Genomic DNA, 22808 nt, shown 5'->3' on the forward strand with positions numbered 1-22808 from the left:
GTGCTTTTTCTCTAGTTCTGGTATGGATGAAGTCTCTGATAAGAACACATACGTATTCACGAGCTAATTAAGCAATTTGAGCTGCTCGTTATTAACTTTGAAGAGGTACCTTAGAAATCCTTAACTGAGGATTAAACACTAGAGGTAACCTTTCATATGAAGGAAAGAAAATAAGGGAAAGCTATTTGACTCTGGGAATATCACAGAAAACATCCCTCATCGAAAGTTTAACAATAATGCCAGTTTTATGATGAAAAAATACACCCTGAGCAGGGTGCAAGGTACTGAGCCTTAGAGTTCCCTAGGGTGATAATGCTTCTAAGTGTGAGTTAGCTGACTACAGTGGCACATTCCACTCTACAACCTGCCAGGCTTTCCATCAGGGTTTGCAGCCAGAGATCCTCCTCCTTGTGTTGAATGGCCCAAGGGAGCAGACAAATAAAGCCCAAGGCCAACCTGGAATTCTTCAATGACAGATTCCTGTCAGTGTTTTGGAGCAACCTTTGAGTGGGTGCTGCTGCTGCTTAAGAAGAGCCTCACAATCTGAAGCACAATGACATCAGTACAACAAAGTACAAAGACAGAACTGTTACTGGGCTTTGAGAGAATACAAGCAAAATTTGGGAGGTTTGTGAAGGGTTTGTGGGTCAATCTTGATTATTAGATCAGAGAATATTTTACTGCAGAGAATATTTTCTGTACTGTTCATCTGTTTTTGAGAAAAACTGATGTTAGTTCTGTTTGGTGCACAGCATCAGTGCGTTGTGTACGGAGTGCTCTCCTTGTTGTAAGTAATAAGAGTATGCAAAGATATGAAATGTCTGACGGAAATTAAATGTCAGCTGTCAAGATGGTGAGTCTGTCATGAGATGAAATTTATTAACTCTATTTATTTTTGCCTAATTGATTGATGAGAATCTTGCTGTGTTACTGCACAGTGCATGTCTAGAAAAAAAAATACAAAACTACCTGTGCCTTCATTCCTCAGCCCAAAAGCTTGGAGGAACTGCCTTTGCCTCCCCATGCTATATTCCCCCTTCATAAGCAACATTATGCAAATACCGATCATTCTTTCATTTAGAAAACATTTCTTTTTTTAATGTTGAATAAACCTCTTAGTGTGGCTGCTTTCTGTAATACCCAAATGAATAAGTGTCCGAACTGACACTGAAAATAGAGGCTGGGCATGACTTTGGTATGTGGGCCTTCTGAAAAGTGGGACAGCACATGTACAGGAAACTAAACTGGAAGCCTAGAGTGAAAATAGCAGTGCCTAAATAAATAAAGAAATTGACTGTTAGGGTTATCAGAAAATGCAATGTTCTAACTCTTGCTTTGCATAGCTAACAGGCAATTAACTTTCATTGACTCATGATGTGAAAAGTGATCAAGAGATGTGGATCCTTTGCTTTGGTAACAGTCTGTCAGTTGGGAAGAATGTTTTTCTTGACAGTTGATTAGGGGTTAAATGAACTGAATATAATTGGTAATTTTTGCTGCTTTTCCCACTTAGCATAACAGCTATTATGCGAAGCATTTTTCCTTACATTAGTTGTAATAACCGTCTTTAACTGATTATCCCTGTTGGAAGAACTGGTCTTGATTGACAAAGTTGTTATTTTGTTCTTCTCAAGAACAACCAAAACAGCTGATACATATGGAGCCAGGATCAAAGTATTTTTATTTATTGACTTTAATAGATTTAGGTCTTTTCTTAAGCAAACTGATGCTCTTAAGGAAGTACACACTTGGTCTGAGCAATGCAACAGCTTAGATGGCGAGGAAAGGAGCAGCAGCACCTCATGCCTCCATACTATAGCACCTGCCTGTATCTATGGGGAACTGCAGCACACTACAGAAGTGTAAACCCATAGGCAGCTCCATCAAGACACAGATGCAGACATGCTGACAGTCCTGGATGAAGAGGGATGCTGGCAAACCCACCACGCCCACTGGGAGATGTCAACTGGTGTTTAAATGCTGACACCAGAAGTGGCATGAGGCCCTTTGGCGCTCCTTGACTCAAGATGAAAAAAAGCAGCTTGGAGAAATGAGCAGTTTCTGAGCAATAGGAATAGGGAAATGAGTGATTTGAAAGTGAGCTCCTGGTGCAGGCAACAACTGTGGTTAAAGTGCTGCATCTCAAGTGGCAGAGCACTGGCACAGGCTGCACAGAGAGGTGGTGGAGTCTCCTTCTCTGGAGACGTTCCAGACCTGCCTGGACACCTACCTGTGCAACCTGGGCTAGGGAGCTGCTTTGGCAGGGGGTTGGACTCCGTGATCTCTGGAGGCCCCTTCCAGCCCCTACAGTTCTGTGATTCTGTGATATCAGTAATTGCAATTCCTGAAAGGAATGGGTAAATTTCTTTGTAGACTGGGAGAAAAAGCAGTAGCAGAAGGGTTTGCTGTGGAAAATGTTGTGTTTAAAGCAAATGTGGCTACAGGTTTTCGTGCTGTTGCTGTTGTTTGTTCTGAATGGTTTCTCTTGGTAGGCTCAGGAAATTCAGTCATTTTGAAGCACAGTGCTGTTCAATCATTTCTGAATTCAACTTCTCACATAAAGTTTTAGTCCCTTCTCTAATGAGTTATAGTCTTCAGGAGGCTTGATTTTATGGCCAGCTTGGAAGTAGCTCTTGGATGTAACTTAAAACGTACCAACTCTCTCCAAACACTAATCACAATTGGCTGGAGGAGTACTGATTGCACTGCTTGGCGTTTTCATCGTGGTATGAAAGTACTCTGTGTTTTGTTAAGAGAATGATGTTTTGGGAGGCAAATAATCAGCCTCCTCAGAAAAAGCAGGGGAATACTTCATCCGCAGGAGAAGGCAGAGTTCACCAACTGGAGAAGCGCTGGCTGTAACTGCCTTACGACAGACCTAGCAGCCCCTGTAAAGGCCTGGTGCCTTAGCACTTGCAATACTGCTAAGTTTATGGTTGTGCTGAGGACTGTGAGTGAAATGTCTTTTTATTATTACATTTTAGATCAAAAGAGAAACACTGAAACATCAACAGGAAATAAAACATTTTTATTGAATATCTGTGTAATATGTATGTTATTGTAACGACAATTGGAAAACTCTACTGTGGGAAGTCACTACACAAAGTGAAACAAAATATAAACCACCTCATCAAAAATGAAGGTAAAATACGGCTAAAGTTGTCAGCTCGCGGGCCACGAGCGATATGGCAGGATAAAACACCCCAAACATTTCTACAAGATACAGAGAAAACCCACACAGAGAAACACTCAAGCAGGCAGTAAATATACACAAAGGCAACTAGGATCTTTCTACAGCATCAGATTCTAATACTTCACACAGCTTTGTCAGAAAGGTACATGTGGCTTCTTTGAGGATGAAAATGTCATCTTGGTCAAATAGCAGGTTCAGTCTCTGAGAATCATAGTACCTTACAAACCAATTCTACGGTGACATTCAGTCTGGCAGTGTAGGAAGAAAAAGCATTAAGAATACCTTAACACAATGAATCAGTTCCGGCAGTTTGAACCTGCAGCTATCCTGTATGAACAACTGAAAGCTAGAGACCATGAAGCTGAATATCTGCTCTTACGCTGGAAAGCTGACTGTCTCGGTCTTTTCTTTGGTGGGGTTTGGTCCTCAAGGTTAAGATTTTAAAGTATTCCAGCTTGATGCTTTGCATGTATGCGCCTGTTTCTATCAGAAAATGTCTCACTTGTGTATTTTCCATGTTTCATGTAAAAAAGAAAGAAAATGGGTCTTGCTACTTACTTTTGGAGGTGAGGAGAGATCTGTACTTTTATCTCCTATCACTTTGCTGCTCCTTTCTCCCACTGTGCACTGAAAATGGTGGCATGTGGCCATCACTACACTGACCTCAGGCTGTCACAGCTCTCTCAGCAGCACAGCCTTGAGGGAGGGTGTAGGATTTTGTTTTCAGTCCACGGCTAGCTGACTACATACCTCATTTTTTCTTTTTCTTTTTTTTTTTTTTTACAATAATTTCTTTTAGACACAGTTGAGAAAAGCGTTTGTGTCTCATGCCTCCCTCCAAAAGGTATAGCATTGCCACATTTCTGGGGTAGTCCACACGGCTGAAAATAAGTCACTTTTCAAAGCATTATAAATATATTCACAGCTTGGAAAGACAAGCGAGAGGCTTCAAAGGACGGTACATGGGATAGAAGTGATGCCCTAAATGACTTGATGAGATGGTACAAGCCGAGATGACATGCTGGCTAGCTGGAAGATGGCTATCTACAATATAGCGGCGGGGGGCAAGGGCGAGGGAGGTTGGAAATGTGGAATATTGCACAGGGCTTGACAAAATGCTGCGTGGTCAACCCATTCAGTATAGCCTCCTTGTCTCCTGCATAGCTCTCCAGTTCTAAATTGGTCCGTAATAACTAGAACTGCTTGCGCTATGCATTCCTTCGGCAGTGCAGTAGAAGGGAATGGCAGTATTATTACAATATCACTACGGAATAAATTGATTGCTATCCACTGAGAAAACTACATTTCTAAGCACACACGGCAGTCACAGTGATACACAGAGCAGTCTTTCAAGACTCTTATGGAATGACTAATAGCTTCATAATAGTGCCATTTACTACATAATAACATTGAAAACATTTAAAAACTCCTCCTGAAACGAGCATCTAGTATACAGAAGAGGTTGCTTCAGTTTTCTAGAACTTGTTCTTTGTTTTCACTTTTTTTTTTTAAAGGACAAATTAAAACTTAAGTATAAATAGTATATAAAAGGTCACTAGCTGTTCTCTTTTGGCTTACTTTGAAGTGCATTTAGAACTATGGCTAAATTTTGTCATCTTCTGATGGGATTACAATACTGTCCGTTTACCATGAAACTATTTTGTATAATAAACTCACACGGCTGTGTCTAAAAAATATTCTGCATTCCTTCTAATCTGAGTCAGTATAATAAAATATTTCGTTACAAAGTCTAATGTGCAAACTCATTATAATGTGAAATCGTGGATGGAATTCACAGTATGCAAATTTTGTATAAAGGTGATAACGGAGAGCTACTCTTGTTTTCATGGCAGCGTTTTGCGACCGCTGCGTCTTCCCCCTCCCATCCCCCCTTTCCCTGCATAACCTCTGCAGTGTTCTTAACTTTTACGTGAGATGAAACTGTTGCCTCCTATGGAACTGCTTCCTCAACTTTCAATCGAAAGCCATTTCAGTCTGTCATGTTTGCGCTTTGGAATATATACAAAAAAATGATATCCTGGCTTCTGGCTACATCGCCTTGAGGTCAGCCACGGAGCTGCTCAAGCTGCCTGTCAAAGAAGTCTACCAAATTGGATGTGCCCCTCCAAGATTCACTGTGTATGTGTAGTTTGTTATTAGGATGGTCCAGTTGAAAGCTCAGATTTAAGTTGTCCTTTAAGATGTCAGTGTAACACTACTAGTGCCTTACAAGTTGGAATTTTTTTTCTGGAATGCAGACGATACAATAGTTATCCTATAATATATTATCAGCTCTCCTATATCTCAGTCAATTTACATAATTTAAAATAGAACATCTTATTAAAAACATCTAGATATACACAGATTAGGAAACGCTTACAACATACAAATACACAAACTAGAAATAAATTCTCAGCATACTGGTGTATATATACAACTGTGTGATACAATAAATAATTTCTGTCATGCTCTATCTACACATCATATTGCTTAAAAGAAGAGTAGATCTGGGGGGCAGTGGTGAAATGAAGCGCCGTTAGAGGGCTCTCTACATTTAACGTTGTGCAAATTAAAATGGGAATTTAAAAGTACAACCGATCTGTGACAGGAACACGTGGCTGGAAATGAAAGGACCCATATTACTGAGGTATTTACAGATACTGGCTAAAGAGCACTATGTGGGCAAATGCAGAAAGGCTTCTTCTTCTTCGTACTTTAATTTTAATTTAATTTACTTCTTGACTGCCAGCATGGCATCTACCTCCTCCTCAGGCTGTAGGGTGTGCCACTGAGCGATGGGCCGCCTGGGGTTGGCCAACATGTCTGACCAATGTCGCAGCTCTGCTCCGGTGCTGTTGTAGCCCACAAAGACTTTCCCAATGGCATCGTTCTTGCCAATCTTGTCATAGTCCAAAACAGTCACAACAATTTGCACTTTCTACAATGAGACAGAGAAAGACCGGTGAGGGGAAGAGGGCAGAGAGGAATTTCAGCAAAGACAGTTACGACTGAGACTGTAGACACAAATGGAGCAGGTGCATGACTGCCAGAGGAGGCTCCTCTGGCCATAAGCAAATTCAAACATTTGTCTTTGCTTCTTGTGAGCCCTTGAGATGTATTTCTACTCAGAACCTCACAGTTAACTTGAAATTCACCCCCTTGCATCAAAGAGCTTCATGTGGGAATTTAAGTTGATTTTTCCCTTTAACGGCTTAACAACATATATAAATTTTTTGTTGTTACTTGAAAATCAGACTGCTTGAAGTCTGCAGGGCTAAAAGTGAGATCTTACGCTGAGCTAATTAAAGAGTAGTGCAATTAAACACATCGCTATTGTATAAATAAATGTTACGCTTAAAAGGTGCAATACAGAAATGGCTCCACAACAATTTATCATCTCCAGTGCTGTAATCTATTTACTTCTACTTCTAAACAACTCCTTCTTATCTATCTTGCATGTGAATCTGCTGTTTTCAGAAATAATTCAGAGGATAGCCCTTACAGCTGCTATCCACAGATATACACATGTACCTGTGTGTGTGCACATGGCACACTCATATGTATGTGTACATGATAGATCCATACAATTATGAAGAAGTCAGGAAAAGAGGCTGTACACCCAAGGGAGACAGAGAGAAGCTGTGTTGTCTTGAGGGCATTACCAGGCACAGTGAGATCAGGCCTGTGATGTGGTGCTGCAGAGACACTTGGCTGTAGGAGTGGTAAGCTCTGGCACACAGGGCTAAGCTCTGCCCACAGAATTGTGAGAGCCCATCACTTGGAGCTCACAGACCAGATTCACTTGGACTGGGACACACTGAGAGGCAGAATTCAAGGTAGGCATTTGCGTACACGTGCACATGTTCCTCTCTATCAGGTTGTTTTGTTAAAACAGCACCAACAGCTTCGCCTTCAGTGGAACGTTATTCTTCCTCAACAGATTTGAGACATTAAACAGCCTTGGGCAGATTTTACTTAACTGTAAATGCTCCTCCTTAGGGATTTTCCTGTTAAATTAGAGCATACAGTTCTTTTCCTGACTATTTTCCATCCCCTGATAAAGATACACAGTTCCTCATGTGAATGTGAGCCTCCTGAACTAGAGGAAGAAATGCAATGGAACAGATTTCTTCCAGAAAAAAAATAAATTCTCAAATTTAAGGTTTTAAGTATGTTTACAGCCTGGATTTCTTACTAGCAGAATTAATTTTATTGCTTGTAATAGGATTTATCTTTTAAAAGTAGCCCTTAAGCACCTCTGTGAGACCAGACTTGTGAGGTCTATTTTATAGGGTCCTTTCTCTTACAAGACTGCAATTCACTGAGCCAGAGGAAGAAACAATTCCAACAAGAACTAAAGTATTTATATAGTTGCTGATGACAAAAGAGTACACCAAACACAAGATTCTCTCTCCCCAGAGCACTCGTGATATATAGCAATATCTTGAAGCAAGTATTTCTAGATGCCAAAATGATGTTTCAGTTTTGCTGCTTGCAATATGGTCACTTTAATGTTGATGGTACCTCCCCAAATGAACACTTACGTTTTAGATGCATGATACAATCAGACATAAAACGTAGACATGAGTACTATTTTATGGTACAAAAAAAGTTGCCTGCTGTACCTAGAAGCTTGTAGCTACTTATTACTGGATTTTTCCATTGTTAATCATAATGAAACAGTGAGCACTGAAAACAAAAGACACTTTTTTGATCTATAAAGATGGAAGATAAAGTAGCTCAGATGGTTAACGCTGAAATGATTTTCACTGCATGGTCTCTGACTTAAACCCACAGAGGAATGTAAGCACCTCAGTACTTTTGTACTACATATTAAAGGAACAGCTGCACTGCAAAACCCCACAGTTACAGCAGAAAGCATCACCTCTTACACTTGGATTAGCCGTTTCCTTGGTGTGACTAGGCATTCTTTGGAGTGAAAGGGACTGGAGACTGCCTTGAAAGTGGTGAAATGTACTTGGTGGTATTCTCCCATTACCTTTCAACATACCACTTTTTCTTGCAGGTCCATTTCAATTCAGAGCCCAAACCCATTCTTATATCACACGGTTTGGCCCATTTAAAACCACATGAAGGTGTTGCTATTGAGCTTCTTTCCCTTCACCACCTCTTTCTTTGCTCTCTGACAGCCATCATGAAACTTGTATAACCATTACTTCTTTATTTGACTGCAAAAGTTTTCTCAATGTCTTTTATATGAATTAATGGTAGCAATTACTGTGTCTAAACAATGTTTATAATGTACTTTTTTTTCTAATGATGAAATTACTACAGTGACCATAATGAAATCTCTTCTAAATATAGTCTTTCATAACTAATTTCAAAATACATTGGCATGTGACCACAGTCCATAACTACAGATCATTAAATTGAGGCTATATCCTGAGGTAAACAGCCTTAAGTCACTCCAATAAACATATCAAAAGAGCAGTAAAATTTCAGACAGCTAAACTACAACACTTGTTTTAAAAGATCTGTGTCCACCTCACTAAGTTGATTTAGGCTTAGAGAGCAAAATGGCAAAGCACCCACAGAGTAAGTGTTAACATGCCAAAGCTCAGATTTGATAACTTGGAGGTGTCCATTCAGGTTCCCCACTCCCATCCCTGTTCAGAAATCAAGATGTTCCAGAGAGGCTCGATATGATTGATCTTTTCTTAGCTTCTGGTCGTTTGCTGCTTGCTCTGAGATGTTTCACAAGCACAACGACCAGCTTTCATCAAAATCAATGGGAATTAGCCCCCACTGGATTTCCTACTTTTAGACTCCTGTCCATAGACATCTGTATCAATGCTGCAGGGCATCAAAAAACTCCCAGGAGGGCCAGTCTAGTCACTATTCCTAGTGCCTCATCTTGTTTCGCTTTATTGTCTTAGTCAGTACCAAGCCAATAAAAGCCAAGCACGCAGCTTTTGTTAAGAGGTACGCCCTAGCTTCTCTCCAGTATAGCTTCTACCAGAATTGAATATGCACATTCCCAAAACCCCTACCAGGCTCTCTCCTAATCAAGAGAAGGCTGCCTTGCAGTCCTCCGTTGCCTTGTAGTTTTCCCTAACAATGTCTGTTGGCTGTACATTTAACCAATGCCATTTCAACCCCCATAGCAGCAAGGCACCCACAAAAGCATGCATTCCCAGACTTCTAATTATTATCTTTCAAACTGGGAGGCCTCTGAATGTACACTTTCCGTACTGAGCTCCATTCAGAAAAGAATTTGTCATGTTTAATGTCCGCATGGTCACAAAGCCTCCTGGGAGACTAGGAAACCAGCATGCAGTTCTCTTCCCATTTGGGCATATTTAAGCCATTGTATCTTGCCCTGACCATGAATGTTCTAACAAGTGAGCAAAAGAAGAAAAACGGCTTAAAATGGAGGCACCTTGTACCAACTGATCTTCATGTGATTACATTACATAGACCAGATCAGAGCTCAAAGTCTTGTCTTTTCCAAGTGATCCATGCCACAGACAGGTGAACTGATGCTCTGTGGTCAATCACACACATAGCTTTTTATGAAACAATGAGGGCTGCACTCCCAGAACAAGCCATAGTCACAAATGACCAGAATACTTGTTAAGACACTGAAGATCAAGTATCAAATTGAGTTAGGAATGGGAGTAAACTCAGTGCAAGTTTCCAATATGCTATCTGAGATGGTTAAGATCATTTCTCTTGTGAGAAAAATGTTAGTTAACGTGAGAAGAAGTTAAATCTCACTCACACGAGAAAGAAAGTGTTTGCCTCTCAGTAGAAAAAAGGTAGGTATTCAAGTTACTGAATAATGCTGCTGTGGTCACCTGGTACTTTCCATGATGAGGGGAGGTAACTTCCAGCTCAGTGAGCTGATTTCTGAGCCTCCTAATTTTAGGAACTGAGCTTCTCAGGAACAGCGCAGGAGGAACTGCTGGAGATGCACTGAGATGCCAAGAAAACATACCCCTGAGATTCTCAAGCATCTTTTTCAAAGAGATGTGGGAACCACTGAAAAAGTTTTTTGTGGTGTGATGGGTAACTATAAAAGAAGTTTTAAAATAATGCCCTTCACTTGACATGGACACTGCTGTATGTGCAACAGCTAGTTCCTAAAAGTGCACAGGGAACACAACTGATCAATGGCATTGATTTATAATTTCCAGTAATCTGGGGGAAATTATAGTACATGACTTTTCTTTTATCCCTGTACTTTTTTTGCAGGCACATTCCTTTTCTATCTCCCTGCAGATTTTTTTTTTCAGAATCCATTTCTGTTAACATAAAATGTCAGTTATCCATTCTATAAATACTGTGCATTTTATCATTTCCCTCTTGAAGCAGTCACACTCATCTCCTACAGCACAGGGCTGGCACCTAGGTGTTAATGAAGGCATGCACATGTGATAATTAACATGATTCCTGCTAAATATTTATGAGGGCTGAGAAATGGAATGCAGAGAGAAGACAAAACGCTGTTTGACATTACCTGAATTTGCTCAAATGGTACTTCAAAGCTGAAAGACTCATTGTAGTAGGGATTCAGAGTATTCTTTTTAATTGTCGTCTTTTTCTTCTTCAGCCTCTTACCATTTTGCATCAGATGGATTTTCACATAGGGATCTAGGTAGTCAAGAGAAGAGGTAGAGGTAAGAGAGGTAGTTCAGTGTGCTTTCTACAGAATTTAATCTCACAAACTCAGAGCTCTAGAAAAAAAAAAAAAGAAATATCTTTACCAACAAGCAACTTGTAATCGAACAGTTCACCATCAGAAAACTTATATACTATTGCAAAGTGTTTGCGATGGAAAAGGTACAAAATATTTATTGTATTATCTCCTTAGCCATGCAAGGGAAGGGAAAATTTCCACCTAACTTTGTTCTGCAGTTCATTAAGCATCTTGGAAACGATCCTGGTGCTAATCAGCAATACATTCTCTGAGCACTGTTGTGTTTTTCTTTATGTCTACCATAAAACACTATTTGAAATCTCAAGCTCCTCTTTTTCAACAACTTGTATAGTACAATCGTCAACATTTAGGCAGGTATCTCCTTTGGCTTTAGGCAGATGCTCTGTGATGTAGGGTGAGGCAAGCCATCCCTCTAGGGAGTTATATGGAGCCATAGAAAACACCTGCCAGCCTTAAGTGAAGTGTTTTGTAAATTAAGAGAATCTGAATGTAAGCTGTCTGAGGGTTTCTCACATCCCTCCTAAGAAAAGGATGGAGCTACAGAATGAGAATGACAAGTGGATGTTGAAACTAAACATCATCACTGTGAACAATCCATGCTTTACTCTCTGATGAAATTCACGGTTGAAGGGTATGAGAACAATAACTGTCTTCTGCTACAGTCACGAATGTGCCTGGGAACATAGGAGCTGGAGACAAAGTTTTGGAGTAACGTGATTACAACCTTCAGTATGTCTGAAGAGAACATAATTCTGCTAGTGGACTCTACCAGACAGTGGACAAAGGTCTAGTAAGATCCAATAGGTGTGAGAAGAAACTAGGCAGATTTTTAGCTTAGAAATATGCACATTCTTTAGTAGTGAGGCTACTGAAAAAGCTGGAATAGCTTCTCAAGATTTTGTGGTGAGCTCTCTGTCACAGAGGACTGAGATTCCTTCTTCCTCAAGTGACACAAGTTAAAATACAAACTAATCTGGGTAGTTTTATGCCCTAGGCTAGATAAGGAATTGCAAGGCTTCCTTTTCACTGCACAATGTATGAATTAAGGGCAGAGCAGAAATATGTAGAAATGCTAGCAAGACGATGACAAAATTATTTCAAAAAAAACCATTTTAAATTCTATTTTCAACATCATGGCACGCAGTGTTTTGAAGGTAGACAACTGGCAAACCTGGATTCCTTCATTAGCTGATAGTTGAGAAAAGGCCCACCTACCTGACTGCTTTTGCTGACTTTTGTGCTGACTGCACAACAGTTTTGACATGTAAAAATGATATTTTAGGTATAGCTAATATATTTATACTAAGAAAGTTTAGTAGTCAAGGAGCCAGTGGTAGTGGATTAAGACACAGAAATGAGATATACTGCTGTTAAAATATAATTTGAGTAACTAGGCTAGGCTGGGCGGCTATGTAGTGCAGTGATCATTTATTATTGAGGGGATTAGAACTGAGGAAGTCTATTAAAATAACTGCAATCAATATAAGCCAATCATTTAGTGACCTGTGCTTGTACAAAGATAACATAAACGGATTTGATGATTATTCATATGCCCGTAAGGAGCTCTACTGTAATGACTTTCATACATATATAGCAATGCAAATACATTCCAAGTCAAGATAAACATTACATATTTTGGGGACAAATACTTAACCTAGAATTCTAAGTGTATATGAATGTTTGAGGATTACATGTACATTCAATTTAAATTATTTGCTTCTGTTGATTTTAACAGACATTTTTATCCTCCTGCTGGTACTAGAGCAAAATTTGACTCTGGATAACGCACGGCCACAGAACAAGGCAAATAAACCTAGACCTTTGTAGCTTCTTTTTCACATCCTATCAGTTTCTTATGTTTGTCTGTCAGGGTATTTGAGTTCAGCTGAGGCAAAAGTCAGTTTTTTCAGTAGGAAAGATTCAAGTGGTACCATCTTGCCACTGCCACGCAGAAATGTCAGTGGCAAAGGTCCCAAATGGAGCACAGAAGGGTACATACCATGTGATAGAACAGCCTCAGTTTTTTTCATCGTATCAGTTTCATCATGAAACTGCTAAGCCAAACTAAATATGAATTTAAAAAGTCATCTAACTGAAGAAGTCACGCTCCTTCTTTTCCAGTTTTAGAAGAATGTATTAAATAACTTCACTAATCACAGAAACAGTGCAGATCAGAGCAGGGTGCCCAACTCTTGCATATGAATGAACGAGAGATTTTAGCTGAGTTCATCCTCCTTAGATTGCACATCCACTTTATGTTTCTTGAAGTATGCTGGCCATACATTGTTCTCCCCTCTCTTTGTTCTGAGTTCAATACATGATCCCTTCAGTTAGACTGTCCCATAACCCACCTCACCAGCCCCACCTCCACCAACACTCCAGGAATATTTTTGCATGCGACCTACACAGACATCCTTGTAACTTCACAAGTAAGTGTCACAAAAAGATGGGTTCTTTTCCACCAAATAATGGAAGCAAAACTCTTTGGAGTCAATTACTGGAAGAAGGGAGGATGATCAAAAGCAAGCAGAACCGCTGAGAAGTGACCGTCTACAATGACGTTTCTGAGATGAGGATTAATGCTAACGGAAACATCTCTCTACTTGCAGCATAAGCTCAGTGCTGGCACCATTATTCATGCCGAGTAATGCTTTAATATGTAAATAGACTCACAGAATAAGTAAGACTAGTAAGAATGACAGCACTGATATTAAAACCTGGCAATGATAAAATAAATATACATTACGTGCATAGCATGGGCATAGAGAGCTGAATTCTTCTGACCACATGTAAATGTCTACATCCAATGCCTATGAAAATTAAAATGCTTTCCCCTTTGTATACTCTGGTTAATCATCTAATTCCAGAGTGGGTATCTGTCCTTAGTCAAATGGGCTGTACTCCAAAAGACACGGTAGCCTATTAGCTTGGATGTGAACAGTTATGCTGCAGAAAGCTGACGTTAGAAGAGATGAAAATCACTCTGTTTTTTCCTACTGTTTTGTTCTTTTTGAGTAAGCAGGGGCTTAGATCCACATCATATCCCCAGTGCATTACACTACCCAACCATCTGGAAGAAGGGATATTGCATCATGGGCACTACAGATGTCCCTCTGCTAAAGGAGACAGAATGCCTGTGTGTCCTATGCTTAATAATTCACACTAAGAAATGTGTGGGATTAAAAAAATTGTGCTATTTATTCACTCATTAACAGTCTATCCATGAATGCTAAAAAGCTGTAAAATTCATAACTAATTGTGCATTATAGATTTTACAACATCTCAAAGGAGGGTGGCTTTTAAAGCACTGGGTGACAAGCTGACATATTTTGTCTTCCTGAAGTTTGCAGTAAGATGCCAGTATGTTATTTAAAGGGTAATTGAAATGGCATGTAATATCAGGTAAAGATGTCTTGATTTGTGTGGACTACGAAGCATACATACACAATTAGAATCCTCTTAATATAATGACTATTTCATCATCATCGTGTTGTAGACAAGATGCACTTAATTATCAGGGCTTTAGAAAAAGCAAACGTGGCAGTTGAAAGTAAATACTACATTGCAAAAGAAGAAAATCATGGCTAATGACCGTATCTGAGGAAAAAGTGAAAGTCGGACTGTTTGACAGTGAGTTTTAAGATGAAAAATGTGTTGCAGGGATCGGTAGTTAATGAAAAATCGTTTTCGAGGTGGTATTCAGCACACAAATTTCCACTTGTATGTATCTTCAGCAGAAAAATGTCAACAAAGTACTCAGCTTGGCATGGCTTTCCTATGGTGGCTTATTTTGAATGCAAACATAAGGACAGAGCTGATCTTTGATAAATATTTGTAAGGCTTCCATAACATGAAAAGAAAGCAGCTAGAAAGTTGACAAATTTGAAAAATGCTGCAGGGGAAACACTGGACTTGATTAGTTGTGCAATTATAGTCCAGAACCCATGTGCGGGGAGAGCAACAGTTTAAAGAAAAAATCCCATACAGCTCTGTGCAGTGGGATCAGAGAAAACCCTCCTCAAGCCTCAAGGAATCCTAACAAGATCAAGAGGGGAAAGCTGAGCCAGAACAAACTAGTCGTAGATACAGCTGAGTAAAGTTTCTTATGACAAACACTGTAATAAGATGTACTCAAATAAAATGTAGAAACTGAAAAGAAATAGAGTGCCAAAACTGCCTCCGGTTGTATTTTTGTCTTCAAACTGTTCAAGCTAACTGGGTGCTAATTAGCACACGTTTAACCTCACCAGAAGAAAACTGATGCCAAGCCCATGCCAAAGCACATACCGCTGACACTGAGAGCAAAGGTGTCAGCACGCAGCGGTGTTTCCATTTCAGGAAGCAGAAGGAATTCTTGAAGAACTCAGAAATTGATTCAACAAGAAAATCAGATTTTGAAATGTAGCCCTAGAAAAGGCTCTGCACTCACAGTTAGGGCAGAGGTAACTTGTGGGGAGGGCTGTCAGCTCCACACTAAAGAGCCGGTTTCACTCATGTCCCGCAGCAACCAGCAGGGTGGGAACACAAGGTCAGTGCCTCTGAGCAAGGCAGGAGGAGGGCTGGACTCAGTATGGCACCCACAGAGCACTGCAGGAAAAACTTTGCCAGTAGTTCCCACAGGTTTGCTGATTTTTCCTGAGAATCATGGGACTTGCTCCCTCTGTGGGCCTATAAACCCTTCTCTCCCAGGAGAGGGATGATTCACACGATGCCTGTGGCTTTCAGGCCATGGGTGATTTGCCTTAAGTTTTTCTTCTGTGTATTCATGTATGGATGAGAGGGGATAATTAAAGTCTATGACATAATGAGTTTGGAGTGACATGGAGTGCCTGCATTGTCTAAGTCGCTATTTTTCAGGTGAACTAAAAACTTTGGAATGGGAAAGAAAGCCAGAAGGGGAGAAAATGTGTTATCTAGAGAAAAAACAATGTAAGATACAACTCCTAAGAAGGAATGCAAGTGCTACGGTCCATTTTGTATTGGTTTATATTCATGCAAGCTGCTGGACCTTCTACCTTCCTCCACAAATAAGCACACGAGAAGTGGAACAAAATTTTTAAGCAGCAGCTGACATCCCAAGAGAAATACTGAAATACATTCTTATTAGGAGGAAGTCTCTTGGCTTAAAAAATAGGTTTTGTTGTTTTTTTTTTTTTTCCTTAACCACAGTATTTCAGTGAAAACAGGATTGCTGAGTTTTATTTAAAGTGCTACTTCGTGTCCAGTCCTCAGCTAGCGTTCCCATTTAGCCACTAGGGACATCATTGGAGTTTCCATACCCCCACTGGGCTGCAGAGTACATGTTGTTATCAGCCAGATCTTGAGCTGTAGCGAGTACTTGACCAACGCACAAGGGAAATGTGGGTAGCAAAAGTATTTGCTGCAGTTTCCGGTGGTGGCATCTGTGCCGGTTCTGATCCCAGCAAAACGCTTTTAAAAATCACTTTATTAAATGGGCTGAGGATTCAGCTGTGTGCCTGGGAGATCTCCCAACACCACCTCGTGGCCACGAATCGAGTTCGGAAACTGCAGGCAGCCCAGGCAGGGTGTCAGACATCACTGATAGCTGTAACCAATTTAGTCAAAAAGACTGATACTACTTGTGCTAACTTCTATCTGTGCTCTGTGGGTGGACTGTTCCAGACGCAGCTCAGGGCCCTTTTTTTATCCTATTATGTGTCACGGCGTAGCAGGTTTGATGATTTTGGTTAATGTATTTCCATGAGCATCTTTAGCAGAAGAGCAGATAACTTATACATGAAAACATTTGTCAGTTCATGGCCAGTAACAGCAGATCGATTCTCAGAGGAATAATGGATTCCAATAATCCATTTAAAGTTGGGGAAGAGGGATCGGTATGTGGAAGAACTAACAATACCCCCTGTTATAATGAAAAAGGTGAATGGCTGTGTAGCAAAGTGGTCTCGGAATAACAGTTGTGCAGTTAAATGAGTATCAAGTTGTTATTGAAATGCTGAGATCAGAGAAGCAGAGAGCTCTGGGAGGATGGAGGTGTTGTAAAACTGACAGCAGAGCCAGCAATTCCCTCATCTGAGAATCCCAAACTGAGACTGCTGAGCATGTAGAGCTGACAGTAGAAACAGAAATGTTCACAAAGGCCTAAGGGCTATTCAGCCAGCAGATGAGTCTGTAATTCCACCCCTAGTGCTTCCAACTGGAACATAACAACAAATGTTACAACACCAGATGGGGGAAGCAGCATAAAACTGAAAAAATGAAGAAGCCAAAATTCTTATTTAAAAACAGCACAAATTAGTGCTTATGAGATTATGATTAAGTTTACTGCCAGAGCAAGGGCAGTTGATCTGTCTCTTGCATGCAGGCAGTTCATTTCAACATAGCTGCACAGAGGCAAAATAAATAGTTTTATGAAGAGCACTAAGTGTGGGTTGAACCAACAGGAAAATGCTCCTTAAGATTTGGCTCTATGTAAACACATAATGCCCCGGTGCAAAAGCAAAGCAACTAAACCAGGCACTCTGTAAATGTGATTACATGCAAACTACAAGCAACAAAGCAGTAAACTCTGTATTTGCATCAGAAAAGGAGGAGCTGACTGCTCATGAAGCTTGAATTTAGCAAGCAGAAACAGTGTGGCTCTGTAAAACTTTTAACACACTGCAAAAAGGTAACAAGTAATAAATAAAAAAGCACACTGCAGTATGTAAAATGTTGTTGTGAGTGTCACTGTATATGACAAAATATACAGACAAAAAAAAAATACAGTAACGATGACGACGTTGCTGGCATTAACTTAAAGTGGTGGAAAACTATTAAGTGGGGTTGCTGATGCAGGCAGACTGTCCAGTAAATGTAATTCAGATAGAAACCAAAGCCAACTGGCAATACTTCAGGCAGCACATTCCAGCAAACTGCTGAGTCTGAATTTATGTAATACCTTTTGATGAGACAGAGAAAAAATTAATTACATTTATATTTATTAAATTGGTGGTGGTGAAAATAACAGAAAGAGGATAATATATAGAAGCTTAGAGAGATTCAAAGCACTATCCTGAAGTGAACTGAGGGGAAAATACACCCTGACTGAGAAATAATGGCAAACACAGGAGCAGAGAGAAGCAGAAGCATATTATATGGAAAACAAAATGAAACTGAGGATAAAGAACAGGTCATATATGACGCTTTGGCAGAAAAAGAGAAACTGCTTGAGTAATGGTGCATCTGGTGGGGCTGCTTGTGAGCATCTGGGGGCCCTGCAAAACTGGGCTGCCTGTCTATCCAGGTCTTTCAAAGAGGGGTACCATTTTTTGAGATAAGGGGACAGAGTGCAGTTCTTCTTTCTGAGGCACACACTGCTTCTTGTACCTACAATTCAAACATAATGATGAAACAGCGAGGTTAAACTGCTAACTTGATTGAGAAGTCCCTCAGGCCAAGGTTCTGTTGGCTGAACCCATCTGAACCCACATACATATGTCCCAAGGTTGAGACAAGGCTAAAAGACACAAGAAACAGATTCTCAGTCTGCACTGCTGAGCAGAACACTGCATTTTGAGTACTACCATCATTTAGCAGAGCTAGGGCTGGTGCTGTGTTTCCTGCCTGTGATGGAAGTACCTTTGCCCACCTTATCTGTGTGATCCTCATCTTTGGGCCTCTGTCAGATCAACTATTGGCTCCTATAGGTTCATAAGGTTGGAAAGGACCTACAAGATCATCTAGTCCAACCATCCTCCTATCACTATCCCTACCCAACTACTAAATCAAATCCCTTAGCACCTCATCTAAACGCTTCTTGAACAGCGCTAGGGATGGTGCCTCAACCACCTCCCTCCTGTGCATTTTTGCTGCAAACAGCTTCTTGCCTTTGTGCTGGATGATGGTGTGACTAGCAAGACTTTAGGGGACTTAACTGAAAGAAACCCAGAGGGATTTACCAATTTTTGTTAGCCAAGAATTTCCATTTGCCTGGTGATGTTACTCTGTGCTTCCAGGCTTAAATGTGCGAGATGAAAGTCTTGAGGAAGACTGCTGTGCTAGACAGAGACGAGAGTGAGAAAGGCACCTGGAAATACTGGGTGGAAGCAAAAAAAAGCAATTTCTTTCATGCAGTGGAATGCTGCGCTCATAGGAAGAGCTAATTGAAAGGAATTAATGCCAATCAGAAATAAGTTTAGATAATAATCCAAAAGAATATGCTGCCACAGCAGAGAGCTGAAATACCCTTACCTAGGACAAAATGGGGTAAGGGTATTTCAGCACTGGGGTAGGAAATGGGGTAGGAATGGGGTAGGAAACAGTCTTCAATTTCCATTTTCTTTCTCTGAAAACAGTGGATACAGTTTTCCTGTTACTGTCTGTGCACTTGCAGCAATATGCTGGCTGAAAGCAAATGCCTTTTTTTGGTTGTTTCTCCAACCCCCATAGCAAGAAATAAAAATAAAATAAAAAAACAAACACTAAAAACCCAAACTCTGTAGCTGTGAGGCAAAACGAGTCCTAATCTCAAATTGCACAGAGGACAGATAGGAGTTCCAGTATTACTGGATAATAAAGCAAACTGCACTGAAGTGAGTGACAGTATTCACTGAAAGGAATTAATCAACCCTGAAATAGAGAGAAACTCTATTAAAAGCCAAAAAATGTTCTAACTGGTTTATTAGCTATTTATTGTAGCAGGGACATACATTCCCTGGTTCAGATTCTTTGTGTCAGCATTGCCACCGTAAGGGTTCGTGGCATGACTGCACATCAGCATGGTCCCCTCACACTCTGTCTTTACAGGAAACAAGACCATCTCATCTGAGTCCTCCCCCATAGAAGGTTAGCAGCAATACATTCAAGACAAAGGCAGTGATAGAAAACACTGAACTGTCACATTATTTACATCTGAGAGGGGTTTTTTTGCCTTTCAAATGCAGCAAACCACATATTCCATATACAGGCAATTGAAGACAGTATTGCATGAAATGGAAGAAAATGCAGAGGATAAAAACATAGAAAAGCAAAGCTGCAGTATGCATTACCTGCCTCTGACAGGAAGGGAAGGAAACCCAAAATTGCCTCAGCTCACATAAATGAGTTATCAGAACAATGTAAAACTACATACTGAAAAATAAATCTGTCATTTTTAATAAAAAACAATTGCTGATACAAACTACTTTTCTTATTCAGGCAAACATTCAGTCTTAGACAATGTGAAAGGGACACGTGTGATTCAGATGATTAAACTGGAGATATCACTGAGAACTAACAACACTGCAGGAACTCTGCAGTATAGGAGGAAAAAATAGTCTTACAACATCTGTGGATTGTAGTAAAGCAGCCTGATACAAAATCTTCACAGAAGAGTAATCAACCTTAGTTATGCTTTGTCAAAGTTGATATTTATTTTAAGAACATGGCAAAGCTTTCCAACTATATTCCATTTATCAGTGCTTGTATACAAAGGGAGCCCACAACTCCCCTTGTACTGTTGTTCAGTCTCACTTTGAAGTAATATTCCGAGGACTTCTTCAAGCTGAGAAGTCTCTATCCGCATAAAGTTCAACCCTCATTCTGTCTCCATTTTTTTTTTTTTCTTTTTTTTCTATTAGATTTAAGCATTAAGGAAGAAGTGTAAATGAAAGTAAGGAGCAACGATTGCAGTGTGCTTTTAGCCTACGAATATCCATTTAGAATAACTAAGAGAAAACAAATGGCTCTCCTCTTCCTCCTCCTCTCTCCTACTCTCTAAAACATGCGCTGTCTTTTCAGCAGGGTTTTGGAGTGTTTTCTTGTGCATTCATACAGTCTATTTTTGGCAGCTAATTTTAGTGTGATTCACAAGAACAAAGTCTTTGCTGCCTCAACCAATATACCAGTATACCTCTACAAGAAACCTAAAGCAACCCTTGATAGAGACATTTATATGTGTTCTTTTAGACTCAGAGGCCACATGAAATCTTTCCCTCCTGTCTGCCCAAGACAAACGGTAATGACAGCTCCAGTCAATTTGCTTTTCAGCGGTGAGAAGGAGACTCCAGGAACACTACAAGGCAAGAACTGTGTCTGCCCTGGACATGAACAGGGCCATTCTGGATGGTGTTCCCCATTGCTGTTCAGAAGACTGGCTCTGTCTGGAATCAAACTTAGTCACAGTTAGGGAAAGAAGATCAAAAGCAGATTGTCTTGGGACAGGTAACATCTTCATCTCAGTCCCAACAAGAGAAATTACTACATAGGCTAAACTTATCTGCAGTTTCAACTGAGCTCAACTAAGTTATGTCAGTTTGGCAAAAAAATGACAACTGAGTGAAAACCTATTGTGCAGAAGAACAAAACCACAAAGTTTTGAAAAGCATAGAGGTCAGATTTTGAACTCAGGCTCTCACAGAGCAAGGGTTGGGGGGCTGCATTCTTGTCGCCTCCACATAATGAAAAGCAGTGACCTGAAACTCAAGGCAAATTTTTACATAAACAAAAGTAACATCAGGATTATGTCCCCAGTTATGGAAGTGCAGAAGTCCTTGGCAGAGAAACAATTTACCTTTCTAAAGTGCCCTAGACGAGTCACAGAAAAGTTCAAGACCTGGAGTTCTCTGTGTTGGAAACATAAAACAGTGGGGTAACACTCAAAATCAGACTACAGAAGTGTTCAAAGCCAACAGTATCTGCAGTAGGAACGCTCTGCTGCCAAAAATATTATTCCTGTTCTAAGACGAGATCAGACAACTTGACAAATGGCATCATTAGATGAAAGATGGAAGTATTTCTGAGAACATGACCCATACCCCAGTGTACCCCAAGCTTCTTCAAATTCTCCAAGCCATTTAATGGAAGAAATGGATATTTGACTGACATGTTATGATTTCATCACTTACTGTGCACCACTTTAGCTTAGAAGTCAGCCAAATGTGACACAAACGATCAGAAAGGTACATGATAGTTTTCAGCTTGGATACCTGCTACAATTTTATACAGTGGCTATCCAATCTGGGACAAAAGTGGTGGAGCAATCTGATCTTGTACTTTGCTGACAAACCAGATTGCATCTGTGCAACTTGGCATAACTTTTTGCGCTACTCCATTGAGACAAGAACCTGATGCAGTATAGTCAAGGGATCATGTTCTGTAATAAAATCAAACAAACCAAGAATCCAGAAAGCACATATGAATTTCAGAAATCCTTTAGCTTTCAGAATTGAAAGTAACAATATTTGAAAAGACAAGCCTGAGTGTTTGAGATTATTAGATGAGGAAGAAGACGAGGACACAGAAGTGAAATGGATAACTGTTGCAATTTGGAATCAACAGACTGAAAAGATAATAAGGGAAAGGTGGATGACGCTGCTTCCAAGCCTAGGCATCGGTGTATAGTTGAGAATATAAATATATTCCCAAAATATAGATTTTCTAAGGTACTAAGTGTTTTAATAGGTCCATTTTCAAAGGCACCCAGCCCCTGCTAAGAAATGCTGGTAAGAATGTGATCGATTTCTCAGAGCTTCAGGCTTCAGGTTTTCTCTAGAAACTCCTATTGAACACTCTTCTGAAATAGTCAATACCTATGTGACAAAAGGCCTTTTATGCATGTCTGAATAATGACATCCAAGAGAGTCACTCAACAGTGATGATAAGAAATGGTTAAAATTCCTTCTGTTACGTGTACATAGCAGTAATGGCAACCAGCAAAGCAAGTTAATGCGTTTCAGAAAGACAAAATATTCTCCCGTCAGGAAAGGAAGATCACAAATGTTAAAAAGGCTGACCTAAGGAGAACTGAGGTTTTAATTAAAAAAGCCAGGTTTAGCAAACAATAAACTTGCCTTCAGGATACCCTCAGAGGAGATAAACAGGGAGAGAGAGTGGGAATGCCTCCGGCTAGCTTGCCATTAGCACAAAGGAAGACAATTGCAGGGCTTAGGGAGGATTTAGCTTTAACAAGTGCTTATCACAAAGTAATGTCATTGC

The 22808-nt window shown here is 40.2% G+C and overlaps 1 protein-coding gene across 2 annotated transcripts in view; it reads right to left on the bottom strand.

Moving 5' to 3' along the window:
- Window positions 1–3009: 3009 nt before the first annotated feature.
- SYT1 (synaptotagmin 1) overlaps window positions 3010–22808 on the bottom strand; it is a 340150-nt gene continuing 320351 nt past the window's right edge. For both annotated transcript variants that reach the window (XM_065743252.1, XM_065743251.1), the window contains exons 10-11: window positions 10674–10807; window positions 3010–6131 (exon numbers count right to left, since the gene is read on the bottom strand). In XM_065743252.1, coding sequence (XP_065599324.1) covers window positions 5925–6131; window positions 10674–10807 — 341 coding nt within the window. In that variant the 3' untranslated portion in view covers window positions 3010–5924. The remainder of the gene's footprint in view (window positions 6132–10673; window positions 10808–22808) is intronic.

The sequence above is a fragment of the Cyrtonyx montezumae genome, unplaced genomic scaffold (assembly GCF_038088225.1).
Source record: "Cyrtonyx montezumae isolate F1298 unplaced genomic scaffold, pur_monq_1.0 scaffold_3, whole genome shotgun sequence".
NCBI classification, from domain to species: domain Eukaryota; kingdom Metazoa; phylum Chordata; class Aves; order Galliformes; family Odontophoridae; genus Cyrtonyx; species Cyrtonyx montezumae.